Source organism: Trematomus bernacchii, unplaced genomic scaffold, assembly GCF_902827165.1.
Source record: "Trematomus bernacchii unplaced genomic scaffold, fTreBer1.1, whole genome shotgun sequence".
NCBI classification, from domain to species: Eukaryota; Metazoa; Chordata; class Actinopteri; order Perciformes; family Nototheniidae; genus Trematomus; species Trematomus bernacchii.
Genome location: NW_022988043.1, coordinates 10,544,711 through 10,562,894, shown reverse-complemented (window position 1 = coordinate 10,562,894; position 18,184 = coordinate 10,544,711). Strand labels below are relative to the sequence as shown.

Here is an 18,184-nt window from a genome sequence, read left to right as displayed (position 1 = left end):
TTTTGAATTCTCCTATCCACTATTCCTTAACCCCGTGACGTTTCACACAGAGGTCAAGGAATAGACGATAGGGATAGACTATAGGAGCTGACGCAACCACACAAGACTAATCACGGAGACAAGACATGTCTGGAGAGGGCAGATGAAAACACAAGTGCAACACAATCAGACAGGCAGGAAAACACAGGAAGTGAAACGACAAACACACAAAAACCAGGACCATGACAAACTTTCAGTTTCTTTCATAAAAATAGTCATATTTTCATGCATTCGTGAAGAACATTTTACAATTTGGCCTCATAACATCCAGGAAGTAAAATCCAATACAAATAGGTGTTTTTATTTTTGTCTGTAGGTATTATATCTTATGTGTATTAATCAATGAGTCACATGACATGAAAGCTATTGAAAATAAATTAAACTAGAATTTGCAGTATTTTTATTTAAAAATAGAATGTGGACAAAAATGCAATAATATTACAATGTTGCATTCATTTGGACTAATTTGGTCATTGATATGAATGCAATTGAAACAATCCAAAAGCTTATCAAATAAAATGAATGTGGACGAATGTCATAACATCCGATAGGAATTGGTGTCTAGGGTATGTGACATGCAAGTTATTGAACAAAACTATATGTGACCTGCTCCATCGAAATCAGTCGCATTGACCCGGAGACACATTTTGAGTTGTATACACTGTTGGAAAGAGGAGATTCCTAGCTTTCTAATGATATCAGGACTGTTTTTGTACTCCAAATATTAAGCAAAATATGTCACATTATATAATGACTGTCACCGAGTCATAATTTTGAGAAAAAGGCCTTCAAAGTTTCCTCTTCTCTGGAATCCATCGATCTGATTGATTATTAGCGGAGCAAATGATCAAAATAGTCCGGAGGGAAAATATTTCCGTTTGGATTACTGGTCTGGGGGAAGCTCGCGAGTGTGTGTGTGTATGTGTGTGTGTGTGTTTGTGTATTTTTGCGTTTGTGTATATTGTGTTTGTTTCCCGGGGAAAACACTCACGAGAAACACCAGCTGTTGTTATAACTGCTGTGACGTTAAATTACTCCGTTCTCCGCTTGTAATTATGCCGTTACAAGCTTCAAAGTTGTATTTATCATCTAAATTTGCCGAAACAAGTTTAATATTCTGAAAGCCAAGACTTTGTTTATTTGAAATCAGATGAAAACAAACTGTAACGGACCCTGCCGTGTTATCTATGATTACTATATGCCTTACATTCATAATTTCAGCCGGAGGGAGGGGGTGCGGCGCTGCGGAAGAGCAGATTGCGAGTGAGAGGTGCCTATCATCTTCCCTTTACAAGCTTAAAAAATGTATTTATCGTGTGATTTTGGAAATAAAAGTTTCATATTCTGAAAGCCAAGACTTTGTTTATTTAAAATCAAACAAAACACCCGAACCCCGAAAAAATAGTTTTTTACGCAAATCCACGTTTATTTTGAAATGAGCCGTTGCGACTTCCGACTGATTTCGATAGAGCGGGTCACATATAATCTTTCAATAAAATATTGTAAAAGCAAAACACAACACACCAGTTATCAAGTTGTGCCACATAAGGCAGGGGTTCCCAACCTTTATTGTGCCAAGGACCGGTAGATACATTAAAAAAAAATCAATTGCTTGGTGGCTTGTTTAAACTGAGTTTCTTTATATCGCACCTTGCAGGTTTGAAAGGCTTTGGTTGCATTCCCAGCAAGTTATGTGTTGATCCCTTTAAGTGCTGTTCCCAAGACCTGTGTAACAGCGCCATGCCCGCCGGCAGCAGTCCGCTCCTCCTGCTGCTCTCCTCGGCCATCATCACCATCTTTCTCTGAGGCTCCGGAGCAGCTACAGCTTAACAAAATGTGTCTTCTTTTTTTGGAACCCTAGAAGAATAAATACATTTCCGGATGTATAAAAGCTGTAAATGAATAATAATAATAATAATAATAATAATAGATTACATTTGTATAGCACCTCATGCATCTCGACATTTGTTCAATAAAACACAACATTATGGATTATGTCATTGTTTAATTGATTTGTTCTGCATTTCACATTACTATGTACAGCAACAGCAGTTTGTACGGTGGCTAAGAGGTGCAATCGACAATTACAAAGTGTGAAACACTTTAACAAAGCTTGAGACAAATTTACATTTTATAAAACAAAATTACATTAGCAAAACACTTTTACCAAAGAAAAAAACCATTTAACAAGATGCGAAACACTTTTACAAAGCTAGAGACAAATTTACAAGTGTCGAAACACTTTCCAGAAACACTTTAACAAACTAGAGAATCAAACCGGAAAGGGAATGCCCATCATACCAGAATTGACGTGCAAGTGATTGACACAAACTTAAGTTTGTTTTGGCGAATAGACCATATGGACCTTTATGGTCGTTAAACATGTTTTGTCCGTTCTGTGGAAACCACCTGGGCCAAGTGACATGGTTTTGCTCATCACGATATACTTTCTCTTGCGCAAGAGATACGTTCTCGTGCACATGAGAAAGTTACAGGTTCTTCAAGTAGGAAGTGGAGCTGTGCCTTTTACACACAGCCTTCGCTGTGTTTACCTTTATTAGACAGCTAAAGAGCGACTGCAGGCTGCTTCGTTATAGCCACACACACCTCTACACACACACACACCTCTACACACACACACACCTCTACACACACACACATTTCTACACACATCGAACTGCCCGATTATTACGCCTTATTATTCTATTTATAAAGGAGATGTCCGGTCACCAGGGCGTGTGTGTGTGACACTCGCATTTGGTCAAATCAGCAGCTCTTCATTTTTGAGTGCGCAATTAATCGGGCCTTTACGGTAATCGCCGAGAAGGGGCACTGACGTTAGTAGTATACTACAAGAGTAAAATAATGCATGTTTTTTCTGCTTTATTTGCGATACAAATTATTTGTACCATAAGTTCTTAATAAAACTGACACTGTTTGACTCAGTCCTAGTTTGACTGCTACCAACAACAAATGAAGTACTTTTACTGTGTACTTTTTGGGTAATACTCTCTCAAAGTCCCTTCCTGAGAACAAAATCATGCCACTTCTGCTATATTTGATGAGAGATAAAATGATTTTTAGTCATAAGTTCTTAATAAAATTGGTATTGTTGGACTCAGTACTTGTTAGACTACTACCACAAATACAATGAGGTACTTTTACTGTGTACTTTTTGAGTAATACTCTGTCAAACTCCCGTGCTGAGTACAATAATTAATGTATTCTGCTGAGGGATAAAATGATTTTTTGCAAAAAGTTCTACATGAAATTGATACTGTTGGACTCAGTCAGTACTAAGTACTACTTGGACTACTAGCACAAGTACAATCAACTACTTTTACTGTGTACTTTTTGATTAATAATAATACTACAATAGTACAATAATTCCTGTATTGGATATGAACTATGAATTATTGTACTCAGGACAGGAGTTTAACCAAGTATTACTCAAAAAGTACAGGTCTCCCTTGAAAAAGAGATCTATGATCTCAAGGGACCAATCTGCTTAAATAAAGGTTTGAAATGAAATGAAATGAAATGAAATGAAATGAAATGAAATGAAATGAAATGAAAATGCGCGATTAATTGCAAATGAAGAGCTGCTGATTTGACCAAGCAAACGCGAGAGACGGCTGAGTTGACTGCAGTGTTCCACTGCACTCCGACAGCACTGAGCACTACATCGAGATTAAGATTAAACACATTTATTTCATTTGGGAACACACACATATGGAGTTGGCCAGATGTGTGTAAATTACTGTTCATGGTCATTTGAAAACAAATGCCGGTGTCGGACACACACAAACACACCGAACACACACACAGAGCGGAACTGAGCACAGCACAAACACACACGTTATGCGCCTTGTGGACCGGACATCTCCTTCATAAAACGAGTAATAGGGGGAATAATCAGGCAGTTTGATGTGTGTAGAGGTGTGTGTGTGTGTGTAGAGGTGTGTGTGTGTGTGTGTGTAGAGGTGTGTGTGTGTGTAGAGGTGTGTGTGGCTATAACGAAGCAGCCTGCAGTCGCTCTTTAGCTGTCTAATGAAGGTAAACACAGCGTAGGCTGTGTGTAAAAGGCACAGCTCCACTTCCAATTTGGCGAACCTGTAACTTTCTTGTGAGCACGAGAATGTATCTCTTGCGCACGAGAAAGTATATCGTGATGAGCAAAACCATGTCACTTGGCCCAGGTGGTTTCCACAGAACGGACAAAACCTGTTTAACGACCATAAACACACTCCTACCGTCCATAGGTACCGGCGGTATATCCGCCTAAACAAACTTAAGTTTGTGTCAATCACTTGCACGTCACTTCTGGTATGATGGGCATTCCCTTTCCGGTTTGATTCTCTAGTTTGTTAAAGTGTTTCGGCAAATGTTAAAGTGTTTCGACACTTGTAAATTTGTCTCTAGCTTGGTAAAAGTGTTTGTTTTTGTTAATATTAAATCGTTCTTTCTTTGGTAAAAGTGTTTTGCTAATGTCATTTTGTTTTATAAAATGTAATTTTGTTATAATAAAATGTAAATTTGTCTCAAGCTTTGTTAAAGTGTTTCACACTTTGTAATTGTCGATTGCACCTCTTAGCCACCGTGGTTTTGTCATGAAGCCATAATACGAAACATGGGTGACAAAACAGGACATAGAACATGAACAACATTGAGGAAATTAATAAATTATATGTAAATTGCTCAGAATTAATGAGCAGATCAGCGGACTAAGATGTTTGGACTGTTTAAATAAATTGAGTTACTTTTGATCAACAGCATAAATAAAAAGGCAGAAAACATTTGCTGAACTTCTCTATAAGGTATTCATCTATTCTAGACCAATAACATGTTTCTGCATGAAGCACTCATTCAATTAGAAACACTTCCCTTTAGCATGTTAAACTATGATGTGTCAGAGAGGATATACCCAAATTGACGAAATCTAAAACTTTGTATGTTTAAATATTGGCCAGTTAATTGATTAAATATAATCACGAAATCCCTTTACATGTATCAGAAACGTATTTCTTACAGAAGTTAATGTAGTGTTTTTATGTTTAAAAACACATTTGTTATATTATTCCAAATAATGCATTTTTTTTCATTTAGAAATGTTGCTAATTTACAAGTCAAAGCCAACGCATGTAAGCTTGGAACATGTATGACTATGGCACCATCTGGTGGTAGTATCAAGAAGGCAAGAACTCAACAAAAAGGCTCCTGATTTACAAAAATATCAGAATAATGTTAAAAAGATACTCTGATCCCATAACCAGGCACGTGCACACATAGACATCAAAGTGGGCTTGAGCCCCTGCCCTTTTTCTTCCTCCAGAGAAAGTGCCCTTTTTTCCCCCTTTTTTTTATTTTTATAAATGAATATTTATCTACTGCTGTTTGCGCACAGTTTCCCTTTCCAAAAATATATTGATTGAATACAAAATTAAAATATCAGGTCGGGAGATTAGACTGTGAAGCTCCGATGCTCTCTCTACCCTCCCTCCCTCCACGTCTCCTGCACAGCGGTGCGGACATCGGCAGTCACTTCAGACAGACAGGTAGCAGCACCTCCCACTTTACTGTCCCATCATGTTATGCCGGCTTTTCTTGGCTTGTCTGAAGGTGAGTGGTGATGAACAAATTACTAAACTGCCAGTGCCTCGAGTTTACAGCTAATTAGCTAAAAGACAATAACAAATATAGTTAACTAAGGTAGGCTACTAGCTAATGGATAAGTTAGCTCAAGGTTTAGCTAAGGCAATTTATCATGGGCAATGGGCATACACAGTGGCGGCCGGTGGTTTTTTTTTTTGGTGGGGCTCTTGACGTACCGTAAGTGACCTACCCGGGGGGTCCGGGGGTTTTCCCCCCGGAAATTTTTTTCGAGAAATGACCCCTTAAATGATGACTTCTGGTGATGTTAGAGGGGGGGGGAAAGGAGAAATCGAGGCTTAAAAATATGAGAAGACTGATCAATACCTCCATAATCTTCAGTGTGGAAAATATTATTTATCAACCTGAACATCTACTACTTTACCAGGAATTTGTGTTCTCAGAACTGGTCTGTTTTTTTCTTTCTTAAAACTGTTCATGTTTTATGAACCAACACCTTCACCAAGTAGCTTTACAGTGAACTGCATGTGAGATATAAAATTAATAGCATCTTTTCAGTAGCATTAATTATAAATATTTAAGTGGTTCAATACAAGTCACTACAGCATTTCAAACTGAACTGTGAATAAATGCAATTTAAAAAAAATAACCACAGCACAAAATGTCATAAATTGTGTTTTTTTCTTTGTTTCTCTGAGGATTATTTACAAACAGGCTTATTTACATATAGCAATAACTCAGAAATGAAAAAGCTACATCGTCTAACACGAACAACCAGTTAGCATAATGATAATATATGTGTTATGTACAATGTAACTGGCAAGGCTAGAGCAAGAAAGAACATAAAGTTTGCAAAAGGTTTAAATAACTTCAAGTATCTGTCTTCAGATTACGTGGAGGTTTTAGTCCGATGGGAAGCAGATTTTAAGCGACACCGAAGATAAACCAAAAATGTGGTGGAGCTGCAAACCGTGTAGTGTTGCTGGGACAGAACAGGAGCTATAACCGTTGGAAAATACATCACAGACAATGCAACAAACGTGGAGACAGAACAATCACTTCTGTGATAAATGCCCACTTATTAATAAACTTCTAACAACCATGGGACACCTCCTCTCTACATATAAAGTGATATCCAAGCATGGGAAACAAAAGACAGCATTTACCTGTTTGCATCCAGCTAGCCAAGCCTTTCTTGTGTACCAGCTACTAAGCCTCGTGTATAAATGTTGTCTTTTTCACGAGATTGCTGCGATATATTCAAATCGGGTTGGTCCGGTGCAAGGTCTTTAAGCAACAATTTATCTGCCAAACTTCTCCTTTCGAAAGGATTGGAGATTAGCTCTTGAACAGAATTAGCCGGGGACCGAGGTCCGGAGACTCCACCTGCACACGAAGCCATCCTCATCAACTACTGCGTCAACCGGATACGAGTCACTGTCCAAACTACTCACAGACTGCACTGGGCGCTGACATTGGCGCCCGGTGACCGTCATCTTTGACGACGCTGATTGGCTGAAATTATATTTTCGCGGCATAGTTTACACGTTACAGATAGCAACAGTCAGCTGCTGGTGGCTGCTGCTGCACTGGTTGAAGGCTCCTCTCTTAGCGCCCAGACGAGAGAAGGTGCATGGGCAAGTCCAGGCAGGAAACATGTGACTTATCAGTAACTTTAGACATCGTAACACAATTTTAAACGAGATTTTATTGTAGATTATACATTTTACTGATACCAATTATATAATATTTACCTTGTTCATTAAAAATAAAAATAAAAACATATATATTTTTTTAAACATATTTTTTTTTTTTTATTTTAATTTTAATTATTATTTATTTTTTTTTTTTTTCAATATGGGAAGAGGTGGGGCGGCGCCCCTAGCGCCCCTATGGACCGGCCGCCACTGGGCATACAGGCTAAGCAGTAGCGTGGCGTCGGGAAAAAAATTAGGGGAAGCCAATAATACGTCCTTTTTTTGGGGTGGGGGGGGTGGTCAATGTAACGCTGTAACCAGATGAGTGATTACAGCGCCCGGTATCATTTTACACACATTTGTATCATACAGATGCAGGACTTACACACGCCTGCTTTCTAACCGACAGGTCCGCACGCACTCTCCAGCCGAAACTCTAATAAGCATTCATTCACAAACTAAATCAGGAGACCTTTAAAGTTTTACGTCCGATTCGCTCCTTTTTTCCTCCAGTTTGGGCATTGGCCTGTCATCAGATTTAATTTGAGTTGCTGCTGTAGCGGAAGTTTAGTACAATTATTTTTGATTAAATACTCCAAATCTCCACCCTCCATAATTGCACTTGCTTCAGTTGCTTGCTACTTTCTAACGGCGGTGAGAGTGGTGCAGTGACGCTATCTATCTATCGATTAGATTTATGATTCGAAAATTATAAAAGTAGAGTAGACATGTGGATATTATCCGGCTGAACAAAACGTGCATTTATCAAACAGCTTCGTTTTCCACAGACCTTATCTCCAGCTCTTTTCCAAAATCCTATGGAGAAATCCCATTGCTTTTTTGTCGAGGGAACGCGAGCGCAGCTTACTTCCGGGTTTTAGGACGCGTCACTGCACCACTAAGTTGATCCGATTTGATTGGATTGTGAGGCAAGGGAAGCCAGCCGCCTCTGGCTTCCCTCCAAGGGAAGCCAATTTCGGCTGGCCTCCTCTCGCAACAGTGACGGTGCGTCTACACAGCAGCGTTAAAAAAATCGTGAAACGCTTCTGCCCATTCACTTTGAATGGGGTGACTTTCCCTCACTTTTCGCCGAAATGCATTGTGGGCAGGCGAGCGGAGATTTTCAGGATTTTCAGGATTCAAAGTTGAACAATGTTCAACTTTTGAGGCTGAGGTGGAAGCGTCAGCCAATCAAATCCTGTGTACGCAAATCTGACAGTTCAAGCTCTAGCCAATCAAACGGCGTGTATGCTGGGAGAGACATACCGCAGGTCATTTCCTCATATTCCAAAAAATGGAGGAGAAATTAGCGGTAGCGAATCAATCACCCGGTGCTTTATGACCAGACCTACCGGGATATAAACCGGAGGAGCCAGGCATGGAGGGAGGTGGCAGAGACAGTGGTATGTTTTCGCCTGTTTTGGGGAGTTTATATCCAGTTTACTTCGGGCTTTTTTGCTTCGTATGTCGCGGGCGGGAGATTCATGTGATTGGTTGTTCGCAAAAAATCCCCAAGCTTCAGATACGCCCACCTCCAAGATTTTTTTAACGCTGCTGTGTAGACGTACCGTGAGTGCAATCTACTGTTTTACCATAACATCTCGAGGGGCGCTGTTTCACTCTTTGTAAAATACTCAATGAGAATGGGGGAGAGATGGGCCGGCAGCAACACACAGCAAAGAAGAATTTCCGAAACTAAACGAAGTGTTTTTATTTATTTATTAAAATTATAGCTACAATCCGAAAAAACAGGGGAAGCCTGGCTTCCCTTGGCCACCAGGAGAAAACACCACTGAGGCTAAGTACTGTACTTAAGGGGAGACACTTAGGCTACTTTTACACGGGAACGTTTGCGTTTATGCACAGTATGCGCTTTCAAAAAAGTCTTCCGTTCACATACATTCGTTTCATTTAACGTGTCTGTTCAAACGAGACCGCTGGAAACGCTGTAGTACATATGCCGGGACTGTAAGTGGCGCTGTAACTTCCGCCAAAATACACCAAAAGCAGCGAAGAAGACCCCGGAGCAGCCCCGCAGCAATGTTGCCATGGCTACCCTTCTGTTTATGCCCCACGGTGGATTTAGCAACTTGTAGTAGTTAACCTGTTTCACACCTTCCCCCCGGTACCGGGCGGATAAACGCGTCATTTGCAGGAAACAACGTCTAAGGAATCTTAATATTGAATACAACTATGAATGTGTTATATCCATGTAACGGGAAGAAACTCAGCTAACTGATCTTTTTAAAAAAAAAATTAAAAAAAACCCCACAATGCTAGCACTCAGCCTCTGAATTAGCCTCGATCGAAAAAACGGGACCTACAAAGGCACTTAAACTCACTCATAACTCCCTTATTACTTATCCTAGATGCACAGCCAACCACTCGTTTTTGGTGTCCTGGAGACACTGAATCTACCGGTGCCCACCTCAACACTCAGTGATAAACATTCGCGACGCTATCAACGAAAGCGTACATCATCACATGTGGAGCTAAGAAGCTAAACACGTAAATATGGCTTACCTTGGTCAAAAGTGGTCTTCAATGGCATTAAAACGATAAAAAAACGATGCTGCAGTTAATCCATAGGTTCATCCTATGTGTCTGTGCCTTCTTTGAAATTATTTCTGATAATCCATAAGCAATACAACTGCGTTTTAGTTTCCAAACTCCAGAAGGAGACATTCCTCCAGTTTGGTTTCGTTTTCCACACGCGAAGCGCCCACATTTTTTCTTTACAGCTTGTGTGGGTGTTGTCCTCCCCCTTCGATTCTATTGGCTCTAACGGTCACAAGGGTATGTCAACCAACCAAATCGAGCAAGGGGGGCCAGAGATAGGTCAAATCCACCCAAATGACCCCAGATGGCCCAGTTTTTGGCTAAATCTCTCTAAAAAGGTCAAATTTCACTTGTTTTGCATCAATCTTGATACAGGGTACTTATTATATGTTGTACTTTGGATTCCTAAAGCTTTTAGTCTACTAACCCATCATCCAAGGGTAGTTTTCACTATCTGTAAAAAATAATTTTTGGACGGACACTATAATTTACAGTTTTTTACTATGTAAAATCTGAATTTTCTTTAAAATAAAAAACATTTATATTGATTCTGACACTTCTACATCCAACTCACAGGTTTATCATTACTTTGAGAAAAAAGATTATTAATTTAACCCTTTTAGAAGGGAAGATATGGTCATTTGTTCTGGGAATGTCATTTTCGAGCCTGAGACCTGAAAAACAGGCTCAGAGTGGAACAGGTTAATGTAATTCTCCATGTCCACTTGTTGCTGATGGTTGTGGTAGAGGAGCTGTAGATTTTGCACTAACATCTGTAGCATGGTCGAGCTGTAGATGTTGTACTAACATCTGTAGCATGGTCAGTAGCAGTAGCACTAGCAGTAGCTACTGACAGTAGCTACTGGCCATGCTACAGCAGTGAGCAGCAGAGGCGGGGAGAGGTGGGGCTATCGTTATTTTTTCAGGAAATATTCGTATAGAGGCGATTACACGGACTCGTTTGACCCCCCAGAGAGTTTCGTTTGCAAATCTATCCACCTTGGGACCCGTTATCGTTTGTGGGGTCCGTTTGTTACGGCCTCGTGTAAATAATAGAGCTATACGTAAGAGAAACTATGCAGATACAAGCCGTTTCGTTCTCGTGTAAATGTGGCCTTAAAGTGAATACAGTAAAATGTGTATCTAATAACGTCATCACAATCGCCACATTGATATGCAAATTAGGCGTTAACTAGGCTTAATTAAAATGCGCTAATTTGCATGCAGTTACCAAGGCATTGCAGGTGAAAAGGATAAAACAAAAAAACATATCACCTCACAAATTCCCCAGATAGTTACTTACGTCAACTTCGTCAAGTCAGTATTTTCCCCTGAAATGTTATGTTTAAATGCAGATTAGCTTTAAATCTGAATTCAGACATGGTAGTAAAACGAACACCATTTATATGTGTTTCTTGGAAGTTTTATTTCCATTAGAGTGAAAGAAAACATGGAAGCAAAATAGACCAAAATAACAAGTACATGAACAAATGATACTTTTGCCTGTAATGTCCTTAAACAGTAACTTCATAATTTTGAATGTTGGCTGCTCATTTAATAACTATTAATTGTACTAGTTTGTTGTCTGCTCTTGTGCTTAGTGAATACTAAAGAAGACCATTGTCTCTGTGTTAGCTGATTATTTTGTAGAATTCTGTTGAGTATTAAACAATTGCGTGTAGGGTGACCAGATGTCCCGCTTTGCGCGGGACTGCACAGCATTTTCACGACTTTTGGTGCGTCCCGCAAATTGAGACGATGTCCCGCATATTTCATTTTGATTGGCTAAAACGCTTTTCTAAAATCAGATTTATCCAATGGCTGTTGAGAAAGCAGGGAAGGCTATCATCACGGAGCTGTGTTTGCTGTCAATCAAACTGTAAGACACGGCGGGTGCTGGTCAAGTGTTAACCAATGAGAGTAACTCACTCACACACACACCGCCGCGGCCCTGCCAAACAACAACAATGAAAGTCAATAACGCAGGCGACGCAGCAGGTTATGGAAAATGGAGGAAACTGAAACTACAGCTAAGAAAAGAAGAAGATGCACATACAACAAAGACTGGGAAGACATTTACCCGTGGGCAGCGGCGGACTGGGACTACAAATCAGCCCGGGGGGGGGGGGGGGGGGGGGGGGGGATGTTGAGAGGGTGTCCCATATTGTCCCACACAAACATACTCCTTGTCCTTGGGACCTGGTCACCCTAATTGCGTGAGTGTGAGGGTATTCAAATAAATTGGTCAGTAAGTCAGAGATGTGCAACTATATTTAACTTTTTGTTATAAAACACTTTTTTATAAATGATTATGGGAAGTGCCCTTTTTCTCACTTGAAAAACCCGCCCCCCAAAATGTCTGTGCACGTCCCTGCCCATAACAGTTCTATATATAGTGACTTAAACATTTTACAAAACAATACTGACTCTTAGTACAGCGGATAAGCACAACAATTGTGCATTTTATGAGAAAAGCATGACATTTCTAACATAGTTAGTGCATACCATAAGGTTTATTTTCAGATGTGGAGGGAAGTCAGATTTGACCTGTGAGGACCGTGAGAGGTCAAATCCAAGATGGCCGCCAGTCTCTCGGGTCAAATGTTCAAACACGTTTAATTTTGGAACCAAACATTGTAGAAAAACATTTAAGGTGTCATATCCAACTAAATTAGGGATGCCCAATCATTTGATGATACTTTTGAGATCGCCAGAATTCAAGAAAATGCATTTAGGTGAAGATAAAGGTAGAAATTGACCAAAAATAAGCTGTCAATCAGTTGAAATTTGGTGTGTGTGTGTGTGTGTGTGTGTGGTCACCCAGCGCTAGCATTAATACAGAGACTGGAGGAATATGGCTTTACTTGGCACAGTCTGCATGCTGAAGCAAACATTTGTTTTTGTCTTCAAATACATACTTACATGATTGTGACGAGCATAATATTTGCTCCCCGCCCAACTCTCTAAGTGCTTGAACTCCGTGACAGGAGGATGAAGTATGTATAAATGGATGGAACTATCAACAAAACAACAGCGTTTTATTCCCCAATGTCATATTTAATAGAAAAATAATGATGCACCACTTATTGGAGAAAGAAGAATGGGGAACAGAAAGGTTTAGAGAGGGACAACATGCTGAAACCTTGCAACTTCAGTGCCAGAGAAAAAAGGTACTGTGAGTACACTTGTGGTTATTGTCCTCATGTTGCACATAGAAAATTCAATTAAGATGTTTACCGCATGTGGGCAAAAATCCATCAATCTTTCAATTTTCTAAAACTTGTTATATCCTTAGAGTCATTTAAAATGAGTTTTTTTCTCCATGCCATGGAGTCTAAATGGGTAAACCTTTGTATTTGTAATTGTACAGCCATGCTAGGACAAACAAATCCCCTTTGCCAATGTTCTCTCTGCCACACACACAACATACATAACCCTTTCTTTGCATGACCTCTAAATGTCCATGTGAGCCACTAAAGAACAGAAAAAAAGCTGCGCTACCTTGGCTTTATAGGTGGACAGGCAGGGAATCTAACCCCAACCCTCTATAAGTGGAAAGGGACAGCGGTGAACCTTATAGTTGAGTGCAGCCCTTTGTTAACAGCGAGGGTTAAGAGAGCTGTTTGTGCTCTACATGGAACTGTTTTCCATCTCCCTCTTTGGTTTACATTATTATTATTATTATTTTTCTATTAAATATGACATTGGGGAATAAAACGCTGTTTTGTTGATAGTTCCATCCATTTATACATACTTCATCCTCCTGTCACGGAGTTCAAGCACTTAGACTTAGAGAGTTGGGCGGGGAACAAATATGATGCTCGTCACAATCATGTTAGTATGTATTTGAAGACAAAAACAAATGTTTTCATCAGCATGCAGACTGTGCCAAGTAAAGCCATATTCCTCCAGTCTCTGTAGTAATGCTAGCGCTGGGTGACCATAAATCCACTGGAATATACCACACACACACATTTTGCAAATTTCAACTGATTGACAGCTAATTTTTGGTCAATTTCTACCTTTATCTTCACCTAAATGCATTTTCTTGAATTCTGGCGATCTCAAAAGTATCATCAAATGATTGGGTATCCCTAATTTACACACACACACACACACACACACACACACACACACACACACACACACACACACACACACACACACACACACACACACACACACACACACACACACACCAAATTTCAACTGATTGACAGCTTATTTTTGGTCAATTTCTACCTTTATCTTAAACTAAATTCATTTTCTTGAATTCTGGCGATCTCAAAAGTATCACCAAATGATTGGGCATCCCTAATTTAGTTGGATATGACACCTTAAATGTTTTTCTACAATGTTTGGTTCCAAAATTAAGCGTGTTTGAACATTTGACCCGAGAGACTGGTGGCCATCTTGGATTTGACCTCTCACGGTCCTCACGGGTCAAATCTGACTTCCCTCCACATCTGAAAATAAACCTTATGGTATGCTTTTCTCATAAAATGCACAATTGTTATAATATGAGAGCTTATCCGCTGTACTATCTAGCTTATACGGCAGAATTATTTTCGAGCAAGGAATTTAGAGAATGCAATTCCTGAAGAAATTGCTAGTGGGAATGCTTTATGCTTTATGCTGACGCTGAACTGCTATGCTGAAATGTAATGTGTAAGAAGAAAGTGAAGAATTTAGATTGAAATGATACATGAACACTGGGGGCATCTTAGTGCTTTCTCATATATATATATATATATATGAGAAAGCAATAAGATGACAATTCTGTTTTTTTTTTTATGGAACAAGCCCTCAGGATACTTTATTATGTTTTATTATCAGCAAAACAAATAGAGCATTTAAACTCTACCTGGATCATTGTGTTTTTTGGGATTGTTGAGTATATTACAAAGTTGTGGAGTGCAAAATATGCAATCGTGTTAGGCCCCACACTATAAAAATCATTGCAAGACAATAATAAACAAAATTATACAATCAGATAATTAATAGGAACTAATTGTTATTTTAAAACAAATCAATATTTATTTCTATTAACATGCCAAAATGTTTCAGATAATGTTAAAGCATCAATATTTCATTATTACCCTCTTATTTGTGGGTTGGGGTCAACATCTTCTGAACAGGATACTGAGTTTGTAACAAAATAATAATGGTCAATTTAAACACACTTTAACTGTATCAAACTGAAGAAACTGTCTGGAACACTGGTCAGAGGTTGACTCTTGGGGCAACAAGTAAGGTCACTTGGTTTTCCATGTGGTTTGAAATATTTCTATCTTTTTTGCAGAGCTTGAATTGTTCTGGTAAGTTAGTGCCTGTGTAAGAGTATATTTTTAACCTTAAAAAAGGGAAGTGAAAGTGCTTTCTCGGTATTTGTCGAGGGGCAAAAAAAGGGAACAACTAAAAAATGCAATCTTAGGTACATTTGTCCACTTTTAACTCTTAGAATATTGTATTTTGTTCTACCACCAAGGATGATCTCAACATCTTTCTAAAAGCGTTAGGGTCTCATGGCTGTCTCAGGAATAATGGGGTCAATTTAGGTGGGGGCATTATTCCGGTCACTTGGGAGGAGGCATTGTGAGGAAATGCAAATGATCAAGTTCTTAAAGACTGGCTGAAAGAGGAAGGGTACTCTACAGTCCCGCTCTCACTTGGCAAATCTGTTTTTCTCTCCGTTCATGATGAAGCTTTTTGGAGCTCTGATCCTGTTTATTACTCTGTCTGCAGGTAAGAACAGCTTTTGATTTAGACTCATGTGCACTGACTGAACATTCAAACATGAAGAAAGGTAATGTGTTGATGTTAAAGTGTATTATAAGAGCTGAAAAGTGGTTTCAAAAAGTAACAAGTTAGATATTTTTGGAAACAAGCATATTCACTTTGAAAAGATTGATCCCACTGTTGTAGTGATTTTGAAAAAGGATTACTGTTTCACATATATTGTATATTTAACAATTGGAACTAAAAATAACTATGAGCCATTTTATTTTACTTTATTTAAACTTCCTTTGACCTTCCCTTTTTCTTTCACCAGGCAATGCAAATACAATAGAGCCACCTTTGCACACTTGCAAACAAAACCAAATCAGACACTCCTTACACTTTACCCTGATAAGCCGGCTATTTTATCTTTTGTGGTTATGTATGACCTGTGGACATGGGGGCTCATTGCTCTTTGAACTCAATTGAGTGGCAATTTCTGCTGGCATGTGACTTTTTTGCACAATATGTTGTTTGTTTGATCATAGTTTTACAAAGTACTTTAAAATACTTTAATTAACCTAACTACATTTCTCCCTAGGGTAGCTTTGCTGTAGTTTAAATTGTTTCAGGTTGTTGAATTGGTACAGTAGCTTCCCCAACCCTGCATCTTTGGCATGTTTTCACCTGATGTGTTTTTTGTGTATATGTACAGCCTGTGGATTAAGATGCTACACATGCACCGCCACCGACCCTAAATCCTGCATTGACACCAAATCTTGTCCAGTCATCTTCAACCGGTGTTTCTCTCTCAGAATAGACGGTTAGTTGTTCATTCACCTAATACATTTCTAAAGCTACAGTTGCAATCAAAATGATTCAACCCCCTTTGCACATTAAGTTTATTAATGATCCTAAGCATACCTCAAAGTCAACCAAGGCCTGGTTTCTGAAGAAGAAATGGAAGATTCTAGAGTGGCCGTCACAGTCGCCTGACTCTATGAACCCCATTGAGAATCTCTGGTGGGAGGTCATTGCCCGTGAGGAATGGGCTAAGATTCCTCAGGAACGCTGTCAGAAGCTGGTGTCTGGCTATGCATCACGTTTGCAGCAGGTCATAACAGCAAAACGGTGCTCCACTAAGTACTGAAGATGCTTGTCATGAAGGGGTTGCATATTGAATTTGGATTAGTCTTTCAAATTAGCATTTTGTGTTGAATTTGGGTAAAAAGCCTTATAATATTAGTTTCATTGAATCTACTTAAACAGTTATTGTGTAATTTGTTCATTGCAAACAGCTGAGAAATTGTAAATTTTGCAAATAAACAATAAATAATGTGCAATGGGGATTGAATAATTTGGATTGCAACTGTAATATTCCACTCACAAAAAACAACAATCATACAATAGTCTTGTTTTGTGAACTGGTTTCATATATTTCTTTTTGCAGGTTATACCATGGTAACCAAGGGTTGCCAAAACAGCATAGCATGTGGCGGTGCCATGGCTTGCTGTGAAGGGAACTTGTGTAACAGTGCCCTGCCCACTGCTCCCTGCATCATCCTCCTGCTGGTCTCCTTGGCCTCCATCTTTTTCTGAGGTTCTGGGACTTCGTTATTTCTACGCTTTTCCTGATCCAACTGAAGAAGAATAAGCAATTATTATATTTACATGCTCTTCCAAACCTCTATTTCTAACACAATAAGATTGTCTTTGAATGTTTAAATCAAACTAATGATGTTGTCCCTCTGCCGGATATTAAATTGGCCATATACTGTTTGAAGACGGTTGGTTTCAAAACTGTTGTAATGATATGTTCAGAAGATGGTTTCTTGGTGTGTTTTTTTGTTGATAATCAAATCCAATAGTTAGTTACCATGAAGTCTCCTTATATATATTGCGTGAGACAAATAGATCACATTTCATAAAGAACAGAGAAAAAAGTCTCTACCTGATCGGTCTCAACGCTGTGTGTGTCCGTCAGGAAACACGCTGTGTACAAACAGTTCCAGCAAACATCCACTGATAAATTGCGATGTTAACAACCTCATGATAACCTGATCTTTTTTTAATTTAGGATCATACCTGTGTTTAGTCTAGAAAAAGGTAAATGTGTGCATTTTATTATAAAGTTGTGTATATTTACAAACTGTTGCAAAAACTAAGAAGCTTATAAACATCAGGTTTGAAACTAAAAGAGCTTTACAAAAAAGTAACACAATTAAAGATGTTTGGAGTTTTATTTTAGTTATTCATTTTAATTGTTTGTCTAAGAGATGCTGATTTGAAACCGTTGTTACAACTTTACAGCATTTCCTGTTTCTGCCGGAGAGAGGGGAGTTTGTCCCAAAGCTAGCCGCTGTATTTACTCCCTCCATCTGACAAGAGGGAGCCACATTAGCCGCTTTCACACCAAGTACTTTGCCGTACTTAGTTCCCAGCACTTAGTTCCCAGCACTTAGTTCCCAGCACTTATGGCGCATTTCCATTGCAGGGCCTCGCTCAACTTAGTACGGTATAGTTAGGCCTTCTTAGGCCTTGTTAGGCCTGGCTCACTTTAT

General features: G+C 39.2%; 1 protein-coding gene across 1 annotated transcript; it reads left to right on the top strand.

The window, feature by feature from the left end:
* Positions 1–15,543: 15,543 nt before the first annotated feature.
* On the top strand, positions 15,544–17,734 carry LOC117472395 (prostate stem cell antigen-like). The gene is made up of 3 exons (XM_034117549.1): positions 15,544–15,650; positions 16,339–16,446; positions 17,074–17,734. Exons 1-3 carry the CDS (start codon positions 15,602–15,604, stop codon positions 17,220–17,222), a joined length of 306 nt encoding a protein of 101 aa, XP_033973440.1. The 5' UTR covers positions 15,544–15,601; the 3' UTR covers positions 17,223–17,734.
* Positions 17,735–18,184: the final 450 nt, after the last annotated feature.